At 34.0% G+C, this 14040-nt stretch overlaps 1 protein-coding gene and 1 long non-coding RNA gene across 2 annotated transcripts in view; both read left to right on the top strand.

Moving 5' to 3' along the window:
• LOC114328595 (uncharacterized) overlaps nucleotides 1–1326 on the top strand; it is a 288450-nt gene extending 287124 nt beyond the window's left edge. The window contains exon 19 of the mRNA XM_050656295.1: nucleotides 1128–1326. Within this exon, the coding sequence (XP_050512252.1) occupies nucleotides 1128–1284 (157 nt within the window). The 3' untranslated portion in view covers nucleotides 1285–1326. The remainder of the gene's footprint in view (nucleotides 1–1127) is intronic.
• Nucleotides 1327–4775: 3449 nt separating this feature from the next.
• On the top strand, nucleotides 4776–13582 carry LOC126888802 (uncharacterized). The gene is made up of 2 exons (XR_007699653.1): nucleotides 4776–7913; nucleotides 12491–13582. It is a non-coding gene; the product is annotated as an uncharacterized LOC126888802 (long non-coding RNA).
• The last annotated feature ends 458 nt before the right edge of the window (nucleotides 13583–14040 follow it).

Below are 14040 nucleotides of genomic sequence, written 5' to 3'. Positions count from 1 at the left end.
CGACGTGGTTATAGTAGAGACATTATCCATCCCGACACCAACTAGTTACTGAGGTACATTGTGACTTAAATAAATAAATATATTTCGGTAATTAGTGTTTCAATTTAATCAACCCCATCATCGGGGGTAACAACCCCCAGTACCAAGATACAAATAATGCAGTCATGATCACATAAACGTGTGTTAGACGACAGTACTCTGTCCTCGAAGGAGATCTATATGCCATCTTAGATACATATGAACCAATAATAGGAGACCTAAATGTAAGATGCAAGAAATGGAAAATTGCTCCATAATTATCTTAATAACAGTTGTCATTGTGCCTACAAACCTACGCATTTTCCTGGAGGAGACAAACTATCCACACATGTAGAAGTAGCGATCGCAAAAAGTACACTGCAAAATACGACAAAATTGAGCACTTTTAGAAGATTAAATCAGTGAAAACATGTTTGAACAAGTTCAGAACCTTGAGGAGGCAGTAACAGAGGCAGACACCACTCACATGAGAAGGATTTAAAGACATTAGTGAAGAACAACAAAGCACATAAGAAAAAAAAACAGAATTAGAGTGCAAATTAGATAAAGAGCCAGGTTAAACAAAAGCTACTAGATCACCAAAACCAGGCATGGAAAGATTACATCTAACAGCTAAACCCAAGCAAACCAGGACTGGAAGTGCAAGAAATTCTGCAGAAACGATAAAAACTAATTCTTCCCGCACATGCTGATCGAAGTATAATTTATTCAACTAAAGAAAAAGTAAAAGCCATGAAGAGAACTCTCGAAGGAGAATCCTGTTCTAGGGGGATGGTGCAGTATCTGAGGAGAATTGAGGTAGGGAGGGTTCGACTCTGACTAGCACTAGTACCAACCCTTTTTACCGCAAGTCATAGATGCCAGGTTGACATCGCGTTCCTTACGGACGCGCACGTCTCTCGAGGCAGGTTGTACTGCTTTATGTGTGTGGCACATTCATTGAAGTAAATTCTTTAGCCCATTGAGTCTTTGAGTGCATCATTTGTTTTAAATAAGAAAATGTTTGATTGTGACCTGCTGTTGGCGTTATTATTTTTTAAAGATAATATATGTGCTTCAATTTTTAAAACATTATTTATTCTTTATAGCATAAAGAAGAAAGATAAGGTCCAAAGTGATAAATTACAACTCCTGTCAAGATACAGATTACCCTCATGTCAAGAGTTACAAGGTGTACGAATACCAAACTCTTATATAGGATCCGATCATTTATCCCTTATTGCGAAATTCAAGTTAGAATTTTGACCAGTGATACTATTTTTTACGAAATATATTTTCCTGTTGATACGTCGTTACTTTATTTTTTGTTAATTTAATTATTTTTAGGATGTTGTCCCTAATTTTAATATTTCATTTAAATCAAAAAAACATTAACAAAAAGTGCTGACAGACCATCGAAGGTAGACAACAGTTACCATATTGTTTTTTTAAATATTAAATTTTTTTATTTGGTTTTTTTATTTTTTTTTATTTGGTATTTTTTATTGCTTTTATCTTTACCCTTTCACAGAATAACTATGAAAGGGTAAAGATAGAACCAATAAAATTAACGAATTGGTAAATTATTACTTAAAATTGTTACAAGAAAACAGATATCTAGATGCTCTCTCAATAGGCTTACCATACGTCCCGGTTTGAGATCCCTGTCCGGGTGTCCTGGCCGGTCTGCATTAGCGTCCCAGTCAAACTTGAACAACAACGACACCCCGGCCGATTGTTCCCACGCGCCCCGCCGAAACAGATTTTTTCGCCGAAGTAGATATTTATCATACGATTTTTACTGGCTCAGCATAGGAAAACGAAATTGTACAATCACAAAAGAACTTGAAAATAACTATCCGTTTCTCAAAAAGCTCTGCGGCCATAACGACAGAGTGAAAAAATGTCAACAGTGTTTGTCAGAATTTTCAATAGCCAATCAAGGACCATTTAAACTGCTCGAAACACAAGGCCAGCGTAAGTGGCATTGCAAGCTCATCTTCCATAACATCGTTTTTCGAAAATTCCGAACCCGCAGCAAATGAACTTTCCATTGTTGCCTAAGACGCTACTTTTGCTTTCCATAAAACAAGGCAATTACAGTCAATAATAGGGTACAGGAATTTAGTACCAGTGGGAATGGAGGGATTACTATATATGCAGGTGACTTAGTAATAATAGCAGACAATAAAGAGAAAATGCAAAAATTAGTCGATATCTGGGTGGAGGAAATAGAAAATTTGAAAATGGAGGTAAATATAAAGAAAACGAAGACCATGATAGTAACCCAAAAGAAAAGGGAATAAATAAACCAAACGATATTTAGGTGCAAAAACGAAATAATAGAAACAGTCTCGACGTTTGAATACCTTGAAGTAATAATATCAGAGGATGGAAAGATAGATCAAGAAATCTCATACAGAGCGAAAAAAGCAAATAAGATCTACTATGCACTAAATAAAACAATATTTGGAAAGGAAGAAATAGATAAAGAAATAAAACTGAAGTTATACAACGCAATCTCTGTACCAACTTTAATATTTGCAAGTGAGACATGGGTAAACAATGCAAAAATAGACAGTACAATAAACGCAGCGGAGATGAAGCAGCTAAGAAAAATAGCAGGAAAAACGAAATTGGACAGAATAAGAAATGAAGATATTAGACAAAGACTGAAACAGGAATCGATAATAACCAAGATACAAAAAAGAAAATTAAAATGGTATCGACACATTAACAGAATGGACCAGGGAAGACTACCAAAGTAGGTGATGGAATCAAAAAGATATGGTAAAAGAAGGAAAGGGAGGCCAAGGAAGAGATGGATCGATCAGATTATAGAAATTGGACAGGAAAAAGGAAAAACACATCAACAAATAAAAGAGTTAGCAAAGGACCGCAAGAAATGGAAGAGATGGATAGAAGATGAATAAAACCTCCGACGCCCCTGAGGGGCATAAGGAGTTTCGAGAAAGAAGAAGAAGAAGATAAAACGATGCACGATATGTAAGTTTTAAAACCTCCGATTCCTCCTCAAATTCGGGTCTGCGATCCACGTGCGATGCGATCATCGCGGGAGTTATCGCACCGATGCGATGGCCAGAGACGAACTACACAACGAGCTAAAAGAATGCAATTTTTTGAGCATTTGAACAGATACATCACAGATATGATGTTAAATCGACACTGATAGTTGTTAGGTACTTTGTACCTGAGAGAGGTATATCTGTAAAGTTAAAGTAACTCGATTTTCGATCTGTCACCGAAGAAACGTCTGAGATCTTGGCAATTCACATAATGTCGTTTTTGGTATAGATTATATTTCCAGAAGCCGATAGAAATTGAATGAACAGTTTAGCAACAATTAAATTATTAATTAATAATTTGACACAATATAATTATGACACATAAGAATAACTATGATTTTTGTATAAAAAGGCACTATATCTATCTAATGTACTTTACATAATTGAAATTGAACTATTTAAGCGGCCTCAGGAATATTTTAAAATTATAAACAATTTTTTGGCTTATAAACAAATAGAATATCTCGAATAGAAACAAATATAATAGAAATATTAAATTAAATCATGAAAACGGTATTGGAAAGAACGCGGCAGGACGCTTCCTTTAAAAGAAAAGACGTTTAATTACGATGAGCGGTTCCTGAGATACAACTGGTCAAAGTTGAGCGGCATGTACGGCGAAGATATAAAAAATAGGATGGTAATTTTCAAACCATCACCTTTTTATTTCCGCCCGCTTTCTCCACACAAATTTTCATATCTTTAAAAGACTCATAACATATATTATAATAATAAACACTATCGATATTACGAGTGAAAAATACCAAAATTTCAATCAAAAATCAGGTTGGAGAAAATGGAATCTCAAAGTTCAAAATCGGTATACGTTAAAAAAATTTCCATGTAGCAATTTTCTTAGCGAGTAGAGCCACCTAATTACCACATTATTAAATGTCAAAGTTGCTTTTGTTTTGTTATGATAAATTAATTTATTTATTATAACTATTTGTTTAAATAATTATACTGCTTTCAAATAAGAATATTTGTATTTTGAATGTTAAAAGTACACTTGTAGTAAGTTTATCTAAAAAATAGTCTACAACTGGAAAAAATATGTAGTTTTATTTGATTATAAATAAATAAATTTACCCCCTCTGTGGCTCATTGGTAAGAGCGCCTACCTTTGGATCGAAAGGTCCGAATGGTCGTGAATTCGAATCTCACCAGGGTCAGGAATTTTTCGTTGATTATAAATTAATAAATGAAGATAGTTTCTGCCCTTGTGTAGATAAATTTTGGTATTTTTCACTAGTAATAGGTACCGATAGTTTTTATCATTATAATATATGTTATGAGTCTTTTAAAGATATGAAAATTTGTATGGAGAAAGAGGACGGAAATAAAAAGGTGATGGTTTAAAAATTACCATCCTATTTTTTATACCTTCGCAGTACATGCCGGTCAACTTTGACTGGTTGTGTCTCAGGAACCGCTCATCGCAATTAAACGTTTTTTTCTTTTAAAAGAAGCGTCCTGTCGCTTTCTTTCCAATACCGTTTTCATAATTTAATTTAATATTTCCCGAGATATTCTATTTGTTTATAATTTTAAAATATTCCTGAGGTCGCTTAAATAGTCCAATTTCAATTCTGTAAAGTACATTAGATAGCTGTAGTGCCTTTTTATAAAAAAATCATAGTTATTCTTATACATCATAATTATTGTGGTTGTTATAGCGACCGTATATTTTTAATTAACAATTTAACTGTTGCTAAACTGTTCATTCAATTTCCATCGGCTTCTGGAAATTATAATCTGTACCAAAAGAGCTTTTGTATCACCAAGTTATTTAATTATTAATAAATAATTACTTACCTAAAATTTTAGTTAAAAATTAAAGATTTTGTTGGAAAAACCCGCATTTTCCGAGGAAAATTTTCGTCGAAGTAAATCGATAAAAACATGTCTCTATGCAGAATTTAATTACGGTGAATTTTTGTTGGAGTGTTTTTGGTATAAAGTTAAAATCTTTGTAGTTATAAAGCAAAAATTTAAAAAAACACGATTTTTGGGAGACATTTTGTTTATAAAAAGTAGCACACCATCTGCGGAATTTGCATACATATATTATTAATATATAGAATCATAAAAATGGCCTATTCTCCGATAATCTGCCCAGACTACTATACAATATTTATCTTTTTTATTATTAACTCACATTAACTTTTACTATTTGTTTGAATTTATATTATATTTCAGAATAATCAGAAATACGTATTTACGGTTGCCTTCCATCTTATATACCATTGTTTTGTTTCGCTTGTTGCGAAATATGCCAATATTTTTTACCTTTTTTACTATGCACTCGCATTCATCTTTATTACTTTTTTTATACGTATATTTCCACAGGTTGCTGTAGCTTCCTCCGTGGATATCGTTAGTTGTTGACTTCAACACTCAGGGTCTTCTAACACTATTGCCACAAATTGGACACATTGCACCATACTGATATGTCCAAATAGTTAGAAATACGTATTTACTTAAACTGTTGCTAGACATGCCAACATTTTTTATCTTTTTTACTATTCACTCACATTTAGTACATATAATCCGGTCAACTTCAGACATCAAAATAATTGGCAAATAACAAAAATTGCCGGAGAGCTAGAGTTTACCATAACAAATAAAATTTTAAAAGTCCCCATCGATCCCATTTGTACAACAAAAGATATTCGGTTTCAAAATTTGAGATTTTTGGATTTTCTCGAAAACGGTAAGTTTTATCAAAAAAAACATCAAATTAAAGTTGTAGATCTGAACATTCTTTACAAAAATAGTCGTTACAATTTTTTTCCTAAGAGTTACCATTCCTGTGATATCGCGATTTTAAGTTACTTTATACATTATATGCACATATAAGCCACGTATATACATCATGTGGCACTTAAGACAAGTATAAATTAATATTTGTGTCTCTTTTATATAATATATTATACTATTCGGAAAATATTTCTTCAAAAGATAATCAGTCCCAAACTGAATTTCCTCTATCCACGTGACCTTAAAAAACATTTGGCTATACCATTGTTTAAAAAAACAGATTGTCTATTGTAAACAATGGCTACAGTATTGTCCGTAGGTTTTGTTCATTATTATCTGTTTCTTTTAGTGCTAAAGGTTCAGTTCAAGTGAATATACGTGCTTATTACAAGCGTCTACCATTTAGCAGACATTACGGGCTTACAGTGACAGTGGTATTTGACGGCTACAGTGACTCGACAAAGAATATTAAAGCTGCAGAACAACGTCGTCCAACTACAAAAACATCATCGGGTTCCGAGATTATCTTTGATGAAAATATAACAGTTCCAGCGAATCAACAACAATTTTTCGCTAACCTTAATAATACATCTCGTTTCATTTCCATGTTAACTGATAAATTAACAGCTGCGAATATTGAAGTGAAATAAGCTAAAAATGACGCAGATGTCCTTATAATTGAGACAGCAATTGAAAAATTTAAGGCAACAAACACAATAATTGTAGTTGGTGAAGATTTTGATTTGTTAGTACATACTGCTTACTGCAAAGACTCCAGTAGATAAAGTTATTTATTTTATGAAACCTGGAAGGAAGGGCTCAACAGCGAACAGAGATATATTCTTCGAAAAGTTTATCGGCTTATCCCAAATGCCAAAAGTACATTTTATTTTTACATGCGATAACCGGCTGCGACACCACGTCCGCAATGTACAGAAGGGGCAAAACGTCAGTACTTAAATTATTCGAAAAAAAAAAAAAAAAAAAAAAAAGATTTGACTGACTGCTGTAAAGTTTTTACAGAGCTTGATTCCACACCGCAAACAATAATTACGGAAGGAATTCGCTTTCTTCTTGCGGTTTATGGACCTCCAAAAAAAAATTAGTTGTCTTGATAAATACCGACACTAAACTTTTGTAAAAAATACGCGAAACAAGTACAACTATCATGTCTTCCTCCAACATTGTAGCAGATGGATTTCTACTACAATATTTTATAAAAAATATCCATTAATTTTAATCCTATCCCAAGAAAAATATCAATTTTTCTAATTTATTTTGTCAGTTTAAATATCTTTAAAATTTCCTAAGCCGCTCCTGTTCGAAATATTTCAGAATATTTTCGCAACAAAGTAAAATCATAGGAAAGTTCCTATTTATTTGAGTAGCATTTACCAACTACGTAGATAGTTATTGTGAAATCATTCATTATTCGAGAATGAATCCTCTAAAAGGTTTGGTGTTTTTCCTTTAAGTTTTGAGCGATAAAAATCCCATGTTATTATTGGTCTGCATTTTGAAAGATCCTTGAGTTGTAGTTGACGATTGGTCAATAGTTTTGGCCGAACGATCGAGAAGAAATGCATCGTTTGGACGCGAGAGAGACGTGACGATGTAAAGTTAGTTCTAAAAGTACATCACTTCAGTAAACATCTTTTTGTTAGAACTCAAAAAGTCGCACTTTGCCGGCCAAAATGGTTTTCTTCTTATAGTAAAAGAACTAATGGATTTCTAACATGTCAAGGAATATAATGACAATAGTTTCACGGCATTTTAATGGATATATTATTGTGAAACAGTTCTATTGTTATGCAGTTTGATTTGCCGGTAAAAGAAGTGCGTGGTTTCCTGGTTCCTGTCCTTTATGTAGCTGTTGCTATTTTTATGATGTTTTGATTTGTTCATGTTCCAGTAAGAAATGCCCAGATGATATTATTTGGTATCGATTTTATCCAGTTTTGTAATGATTTGAATATCTTCCCCTCCCAGCCCCGTCTGAATGGAAAATTTTGAAGTTCCAAGTGTTGTGACATGGATTTTTGTTTTAAGGTATGATAATGTTTATTTTAAATAAATTCACAAGTGGATATTAATGGTAAAGGTTTTACATAATTAAATGTTTGTTTTCAACATGGAAAATATTTTATTGTAAAGTAAATGTAAAATGGCAGTGACTTTTGACAGCCATGTCAAATTTTAGTTTTGGTACACTGCTAAAAATAAATAAGGTTAAAAATTGTAAAACCATATATTTGTTTTTATTATTCATTTCTTTTTTGAGAATATGTTTATTCTCGGAGTAAGTTTTAAATAAACATTATAAAATGTACACATCTTTATTTCTGTAACCTCTTTTTTTAAAAAAATTATTAACAGATATCTAATACAAGTGAATAAGTTTTAGAACAGAAGAAAATATAATGGCATAGAAGCCAATAATGATAAATAAGTAGCCCACTATAACCCCAATGAGGAATCTACGATGAATGTCCCCCAGTTGCTTTCCAGTAAGTACTCGATATGAGAATTTGAGGATTTTTCAAACGGCGTCCCAATTTGTTTAAATAGTAGGAAAGTCCTCAAGTCTGTGTAAGTATCCTTTGCTTATTTGGTTATGTAGTTTAGTCTTCTTTAAACCCTCCTACCCCTCCCAACGAATCTACGACCTGCCACCGCACAAAAAATGAGCTGCCGTTCGCATGAAGGTTTGCGTGTCTGTTCCTTCTGCTAGCCCCATTTCGACTCCCCAGTATCTCTATAGATAGTCTTTCCTTGATCCCATTAGAGCAGACAGGTAAAACGCTACAAATAGCGCCCTGTACGTGGGGCTCGATCCATTTTTAGCCCCCCTGATCCCATTAGCATGTGCCCACTACCATATCCCTTTAGCCTCCTTTCGGTCTCATTTGTACTACAACTGTTAGGCAATGCCCGTCCCCTTGGGCAGCCGATCTCAGTTTGTGGTGCAGGTGTTTATGACAACATGGAAGCTCGACTCTTGTCATTTTTTGTATGCCCATTGTTACAAGTCTAGCTTGTAGACATGTTCAACTAGTAGTTAGCCTATCTACTAGTCCCCAATGTCTTTAGCCACTCCCACTTAGTGTTACACTTGTAATACTTGTAACGTACACCCTGAAGTTTGACCCGAGTAAATATCGCCCCAGTCTTTCCAAGTAGTTTAGCCCAGATTCCTCTTGTCTTGTCCCTAGAAACTGTTTCAAGTCTTTTAGTGCCCCCGAAACTGTTTCAGTCTTTTAGTTCCCACAAAAGAGCCCATTTTTATAAATTTTGTTTACGAATGTTAATAATTTTTCCAAAGAGGTGTAAGTATGTACACATTTTGTTGTGGTGTTGATTTGGTCATGCTGCTGATTGTATAGGCATGTACCATTTCATACATCATAGTGTATTTAACTTATAACCCCATATTATGTAAACCGTAGTATACTGGTATTGTATTGTATGTATCGTACAAGAGAATAGTATGTTTAATATAGTAGCGTACTTACTATATTGTATTGATATTGTACCCATGATGAAAGCATTGGTTAAATTTTTTGGAAAAAATTTGATGAATTTTATAGACAAACGGATGAGTAAAAAATAAAGTAAAGTAAAAATTTTTTTTAGAAAATTTTGGTATAAGTAACGTTGAGATTTTTTTTTGAAAATTTTGCTAAAAGTTACAATTAGAATGTTTTTAATATTGAATCCACTTATAGAGTATAACAATATGTTATATTTTTTTGCATGTATTCTTGTAGATCATCAGTTTTTTACAGAATAAACGTTTTTTGTGATTATTGATTTGGTCGTTTGAGTAGATGTGTGATAATAGTTGGTATGGTCCGTGTATGAGCTAATTCGGTATGGTCTGTGTGTGTAAGTCCCGTGATTTTCCAGCGAAGCCTATCTATATTTGGGTATATTATTGCCACAGGTTAGTTGGAGAAGTCATCCTTGAAGAAGTAACCCCATGAAGAAGTGAAGAGGGAAACCGTGGCGAGGCCCCTCCACTTATTAATGAAGAAGTAGACCCCTTGTTTTTTCAAGCAGCCAGGAGAAAAGCTATCACTTTTTGATTTGAAGATAGCGTACTCTGTCGACACTGTTTTGAAAATAACCCTTGATATATGGATTTGTTCATGTTAGAAGTGAAGAAAAAGTAACCCCATGAAGAAGTGAAGAGGGAAACCGTGGCGAGGCCCCTCCACTTATTGATTAAAAATGATGTATGTTTTCTTGTATCTGGCATATCACAAGTGTAATACTCGTGATGAGGAAGTGTTTTACAGTTGTCTGGGAATACTCCCATTAATAGTCGGAGCAAGAACAGTTTTATTTGTGTAAGCTCATATAAGAACCAAATTTCAATATTTATTTGTGTTTGTAAGCCCATGTATATGGAGTATGACTAAGAACCAAGTTTCGATATTATTTGTGTTTGTAAGCCCATGTGTATGGAGAATGTATAAATGCCCTATGAGTCTTTTGTTCCCTGTTTGTTTGTCTATCCCTTTTTTGTCTGGAAATTCTAGAGTCTGTTATCCCGTAATGTCTGTTAGCCCATGTCCCTGATGGAGTTTGATTTTTTTTGGCGAATAGTTCGTTGACCTCTCTTGTGTTTGTTCATTGAAAGTAGGCCAAGAGCAGAAGCTGTGACAAGGCTGGTGAGCTTAGGATCTGGCCGCGTTGAGTACAGGTGAAGCTTGCTTTCGGTGGATAAATGGAAGTGGTCGTTCGTCGGAATTGTCATTCTTTCCAATGTCCCTTTGGTCTTTCCCTTGTGTGTTTGCTTTCATCCCTGTTTTGAAAAAGTAGTCTAACCCCAGTTTGGAAGAGTGAAGTCTACTCATGTTTTGGAAAAATAAAGTCTACCCATTGTTTTGGAAAAGTAAGATCTACTCATGTTTTGGAAAAGTAAGATCATATCCCCGGTTTTGAAAAATAAAGAATATCCCAGTTTGTGATTTGAAAATGAGAAAGTTGTCTTGTGAACTTTCATGAAAGGCTTTTATGTCCTAGGTAGGACTGTTGATTGAAAACGTAATGATGTAGTATTTCCTATGTCATGTGTTACGTTTATTTTTTTTGGTCTTGATTAAATAGTATGATATCCCGTTTGAATCCAGTATACTAGTTTTTTTTGGTCTTTTTATGTTGTCACACGCGTTCCCCCCCCTGTTTGGTCTTGTTTGAATGAGTTGTTGAGATAAGTTATTTGTGACATTTTATCTCAACGAGGTATTTAGACTGGATTGTCTAAATCCTCTTTTTGCTGAACCGTTGCCGATAAAAATTCCGTTAAACTCGCTAGGTGTTTAGAGTTTAAGCAGATGCCTATCTGCTGAGCCAAGAGCTCAGAAAGATTTTTTTAGTTTTTGAAAACCAATCCTAGTTAGGCAACGAGGTGATGAGGCTGTGTCTGCCCTGCTATATGGTATATATAGTATATATGTCACTTGTGTTACTGCAGTGGATGTCAGCGAGGTCCACACAGGGCACAAGATTATTTCTTTCCCAAGACACAGAAACTCTTGTCACCTACAGTTCTCAGTAGAGTCTTTAAACATTTAAGTCTACTCGACTTTAAAGAGTCTGGCGATTGATGGCACGCTAGCCCACTCCCTAACAATGATGTTTTGTTTTTGTTTAATCCCCACTAGCCATTATTTAAATATTTTTGTATTGTTGTCCTGTCACACCCAAGATGTCAATGTTGGATTTTTGTAGTTATCGAAAACTGAATTGGTAATCCAGTTTCCTCTCTTCCGAGGAGGCTATTGTAGCAGATGGATTTCTACTACAATATTTTATAAAAAATATCCATTAATTTTAATCCTATCCCAAGAAAAATATTAATTTTTCTAATATATTTTGCGAGTTTATATATCTTTAAAATTTCCAAGCCGCTCCTGTTCGCATTGTAAAGGTTAGGAAATTTCCTATTTATTTGTGTAGCAATAACCAACTACGTAGATTGTTATTGAAAACATCCATTATTCGAGAATGAATCCTCTAAAAGGTTCAGTGTTTTTCCTTTAAGTTTTGAGCGCTAAAAATCCCATGTTATTATTGGTCTGCATTTTGAAAGATCCTTGAGTTGTAGTTGACGATTGGTCAATACTTTTGGCGGAACGATCGAGAAGAAATGCATCGTTTGGACGCGAGAGAGACGTGACGATGTAAAGCCAGTTCTAAAAGTACATCAGCTCTGTAAGCATCTTTTTGTTAGAACTCAAAAAGTCGCACTTTGCCGGCCAAAATGGTTTTCTTCTTATAGTAAAAGAACTAATGGATTTCTAACATGTCAAGGAATATAATGACAATAGTTTCACGGCATTTTAATGGATATATTATTGTGAAACAGTTCTATTGTTATGCAGTTTGATTTGCCGGTAAAAGAAGTGCGTGGTTTCCTGGTTCCTGTCCTTTATGTAGCTGTTGCTATTTTTATGATGTTTTGATTTGTTCATGTTCCAGTAAGAAATGCCCAGATGATATTATTTGGTATCGATTTTATCCAGTTTTGTAATGATTTGAATATCTTCCCCTCCCAGCCCCGTCTGAATGGAAAATTTTGAAGTTCCAAGTGTTGTGACATGGATTTTTGTTTTAACAAGGTATGATAATGTTTATTTTAAATAATTCACAAGTGGATATTATTGGTAAAGGTTTTACATAATTAAAAATGTTTGTTTTCAACATGGAAAATATATTATGTAAAGTAAATATTAGATGGCAGTGACATTTGACAGCCATGTCAAATTTTTGTTTTGGTACACTGCTAAAAATAAGGTTAAAAATTGTAAAATCATGTATTTTGTTATTATTATTCATTTCTGGTTTGAGAATGTGTCTATTCTCAATAAAAATAAAAAGGTATTAAGGTTTAAATAAACATTATAAAATGTACACATCTTTATTTCTGTAACCTCTTTATTTAAGAAAATTATTAACAGATATCTAATACAAGTGAATAAGTTTTAGAACAGAAGAAAATATAATGGCATAGAAGCCAAATGATGATAATTTGTAGCCCACTATAACCCCAATGAGGAATCTACGATGAATGTCCCCCAGTTGCTTTCCAGTAAGTACTCGATATGAGAATTTGAGGATTTTTCAAACGGCGTCCCAATTTGTTTAAATAGTAGGAAAGTCCTCAAGTCTGTGTAAGTATCCTTTGCTTATTTGGTTATGTAGTTTAGTCTTCTTTAAACCCTCCTACCCCTCCCAACGAATCTACGACCTGCCACCGCACAAAAAATGAGCTGCCGTTCGCATGAAGGTTTGCGTGTCTGTTCCTTCTGCTAGCCCCATTTCGACTCCCCAGTATCTCTATAGATAGTCTTTCCTTGATCCCATTAGAGCAGACAGGTAAAACGCTTCAAATGGATTATTTCTTTCCCAAGGCACAGAAACTCTTGTCACCTACAGTTCTTTGTAGAGTCAAGAAACATTTAAGTCTACTCGACTTTAAAGAGTCTGGCGATTGATGGCACGCTAGCCCACTCCCTAACAATGATGTTTTTGTTTTTGTTTAATCCCCATTAGCCATTATTTAAATATTTTTGTATTGTTGTCCTGTCACACCCAAGAAGTCAATGTTTATTTTTGTAGTTATCGAAAACTGAATTGGTAATCCAGTTTCCTCTCTTCCGAGGAGGCTATTGTAGCAGATGGATTTCTACTACAATATTTTATAAAAAATATCCATTAATTTTAATCCTATCCCAAGAAAAATATCAATTTTTCTAATTTATTTTGTCAGTTTAAATATCTTTAAAATTTCCTAAGCCGCTCCTGTTCGAAATATTTCAGAATATTTTCGCAACAAAGTAAAATCATAGGAAAGTTCCTATTTATTTGAGTAGCATTTACCAACTACGTAGATAGTTATTGTGAAATCATTCATTATTCGAGAATGAATCCTCTAAAAGGTTTGGTGTTTTTCCTTTAAGTTTTGAGCGATAAAAATCCCATGTTATTATTGGTCTGCATTTTGAAAGATCCTTGAGTTGTAGTTGACGATTGGTCAATAGTTTTGGCCGAACGATCGAGAAGAAATGCATCGTTTGGACGCGAGAGAGACGTGACGATGTAAAGTTAGTTCTAAAAGTACATCACTTCAGTAAACATCTTTTTGTTAGAACTCAAAAAGTCGCACTTT

The sequence above is a fragment of the Diabrotica virgifera genome, chromosome 1 (assembly GCF_917563875.1).
Source record: "Diabrotica virgifera virgifera chromosome 1, PGI_DIABVI_V3a".
In the NCBI taxonomy this organism is placed as follows: Eukaryota; Metazoa; Arthropoda; class Insecta; order Coleoptera; family Chrysomelidae; genus Diabrotica; species Diabrotica virgifera.
Note: the sequence above shows the minus strand (reverse complement) of the source record. Positions and strands in the feature narration are given on the sequence as shown.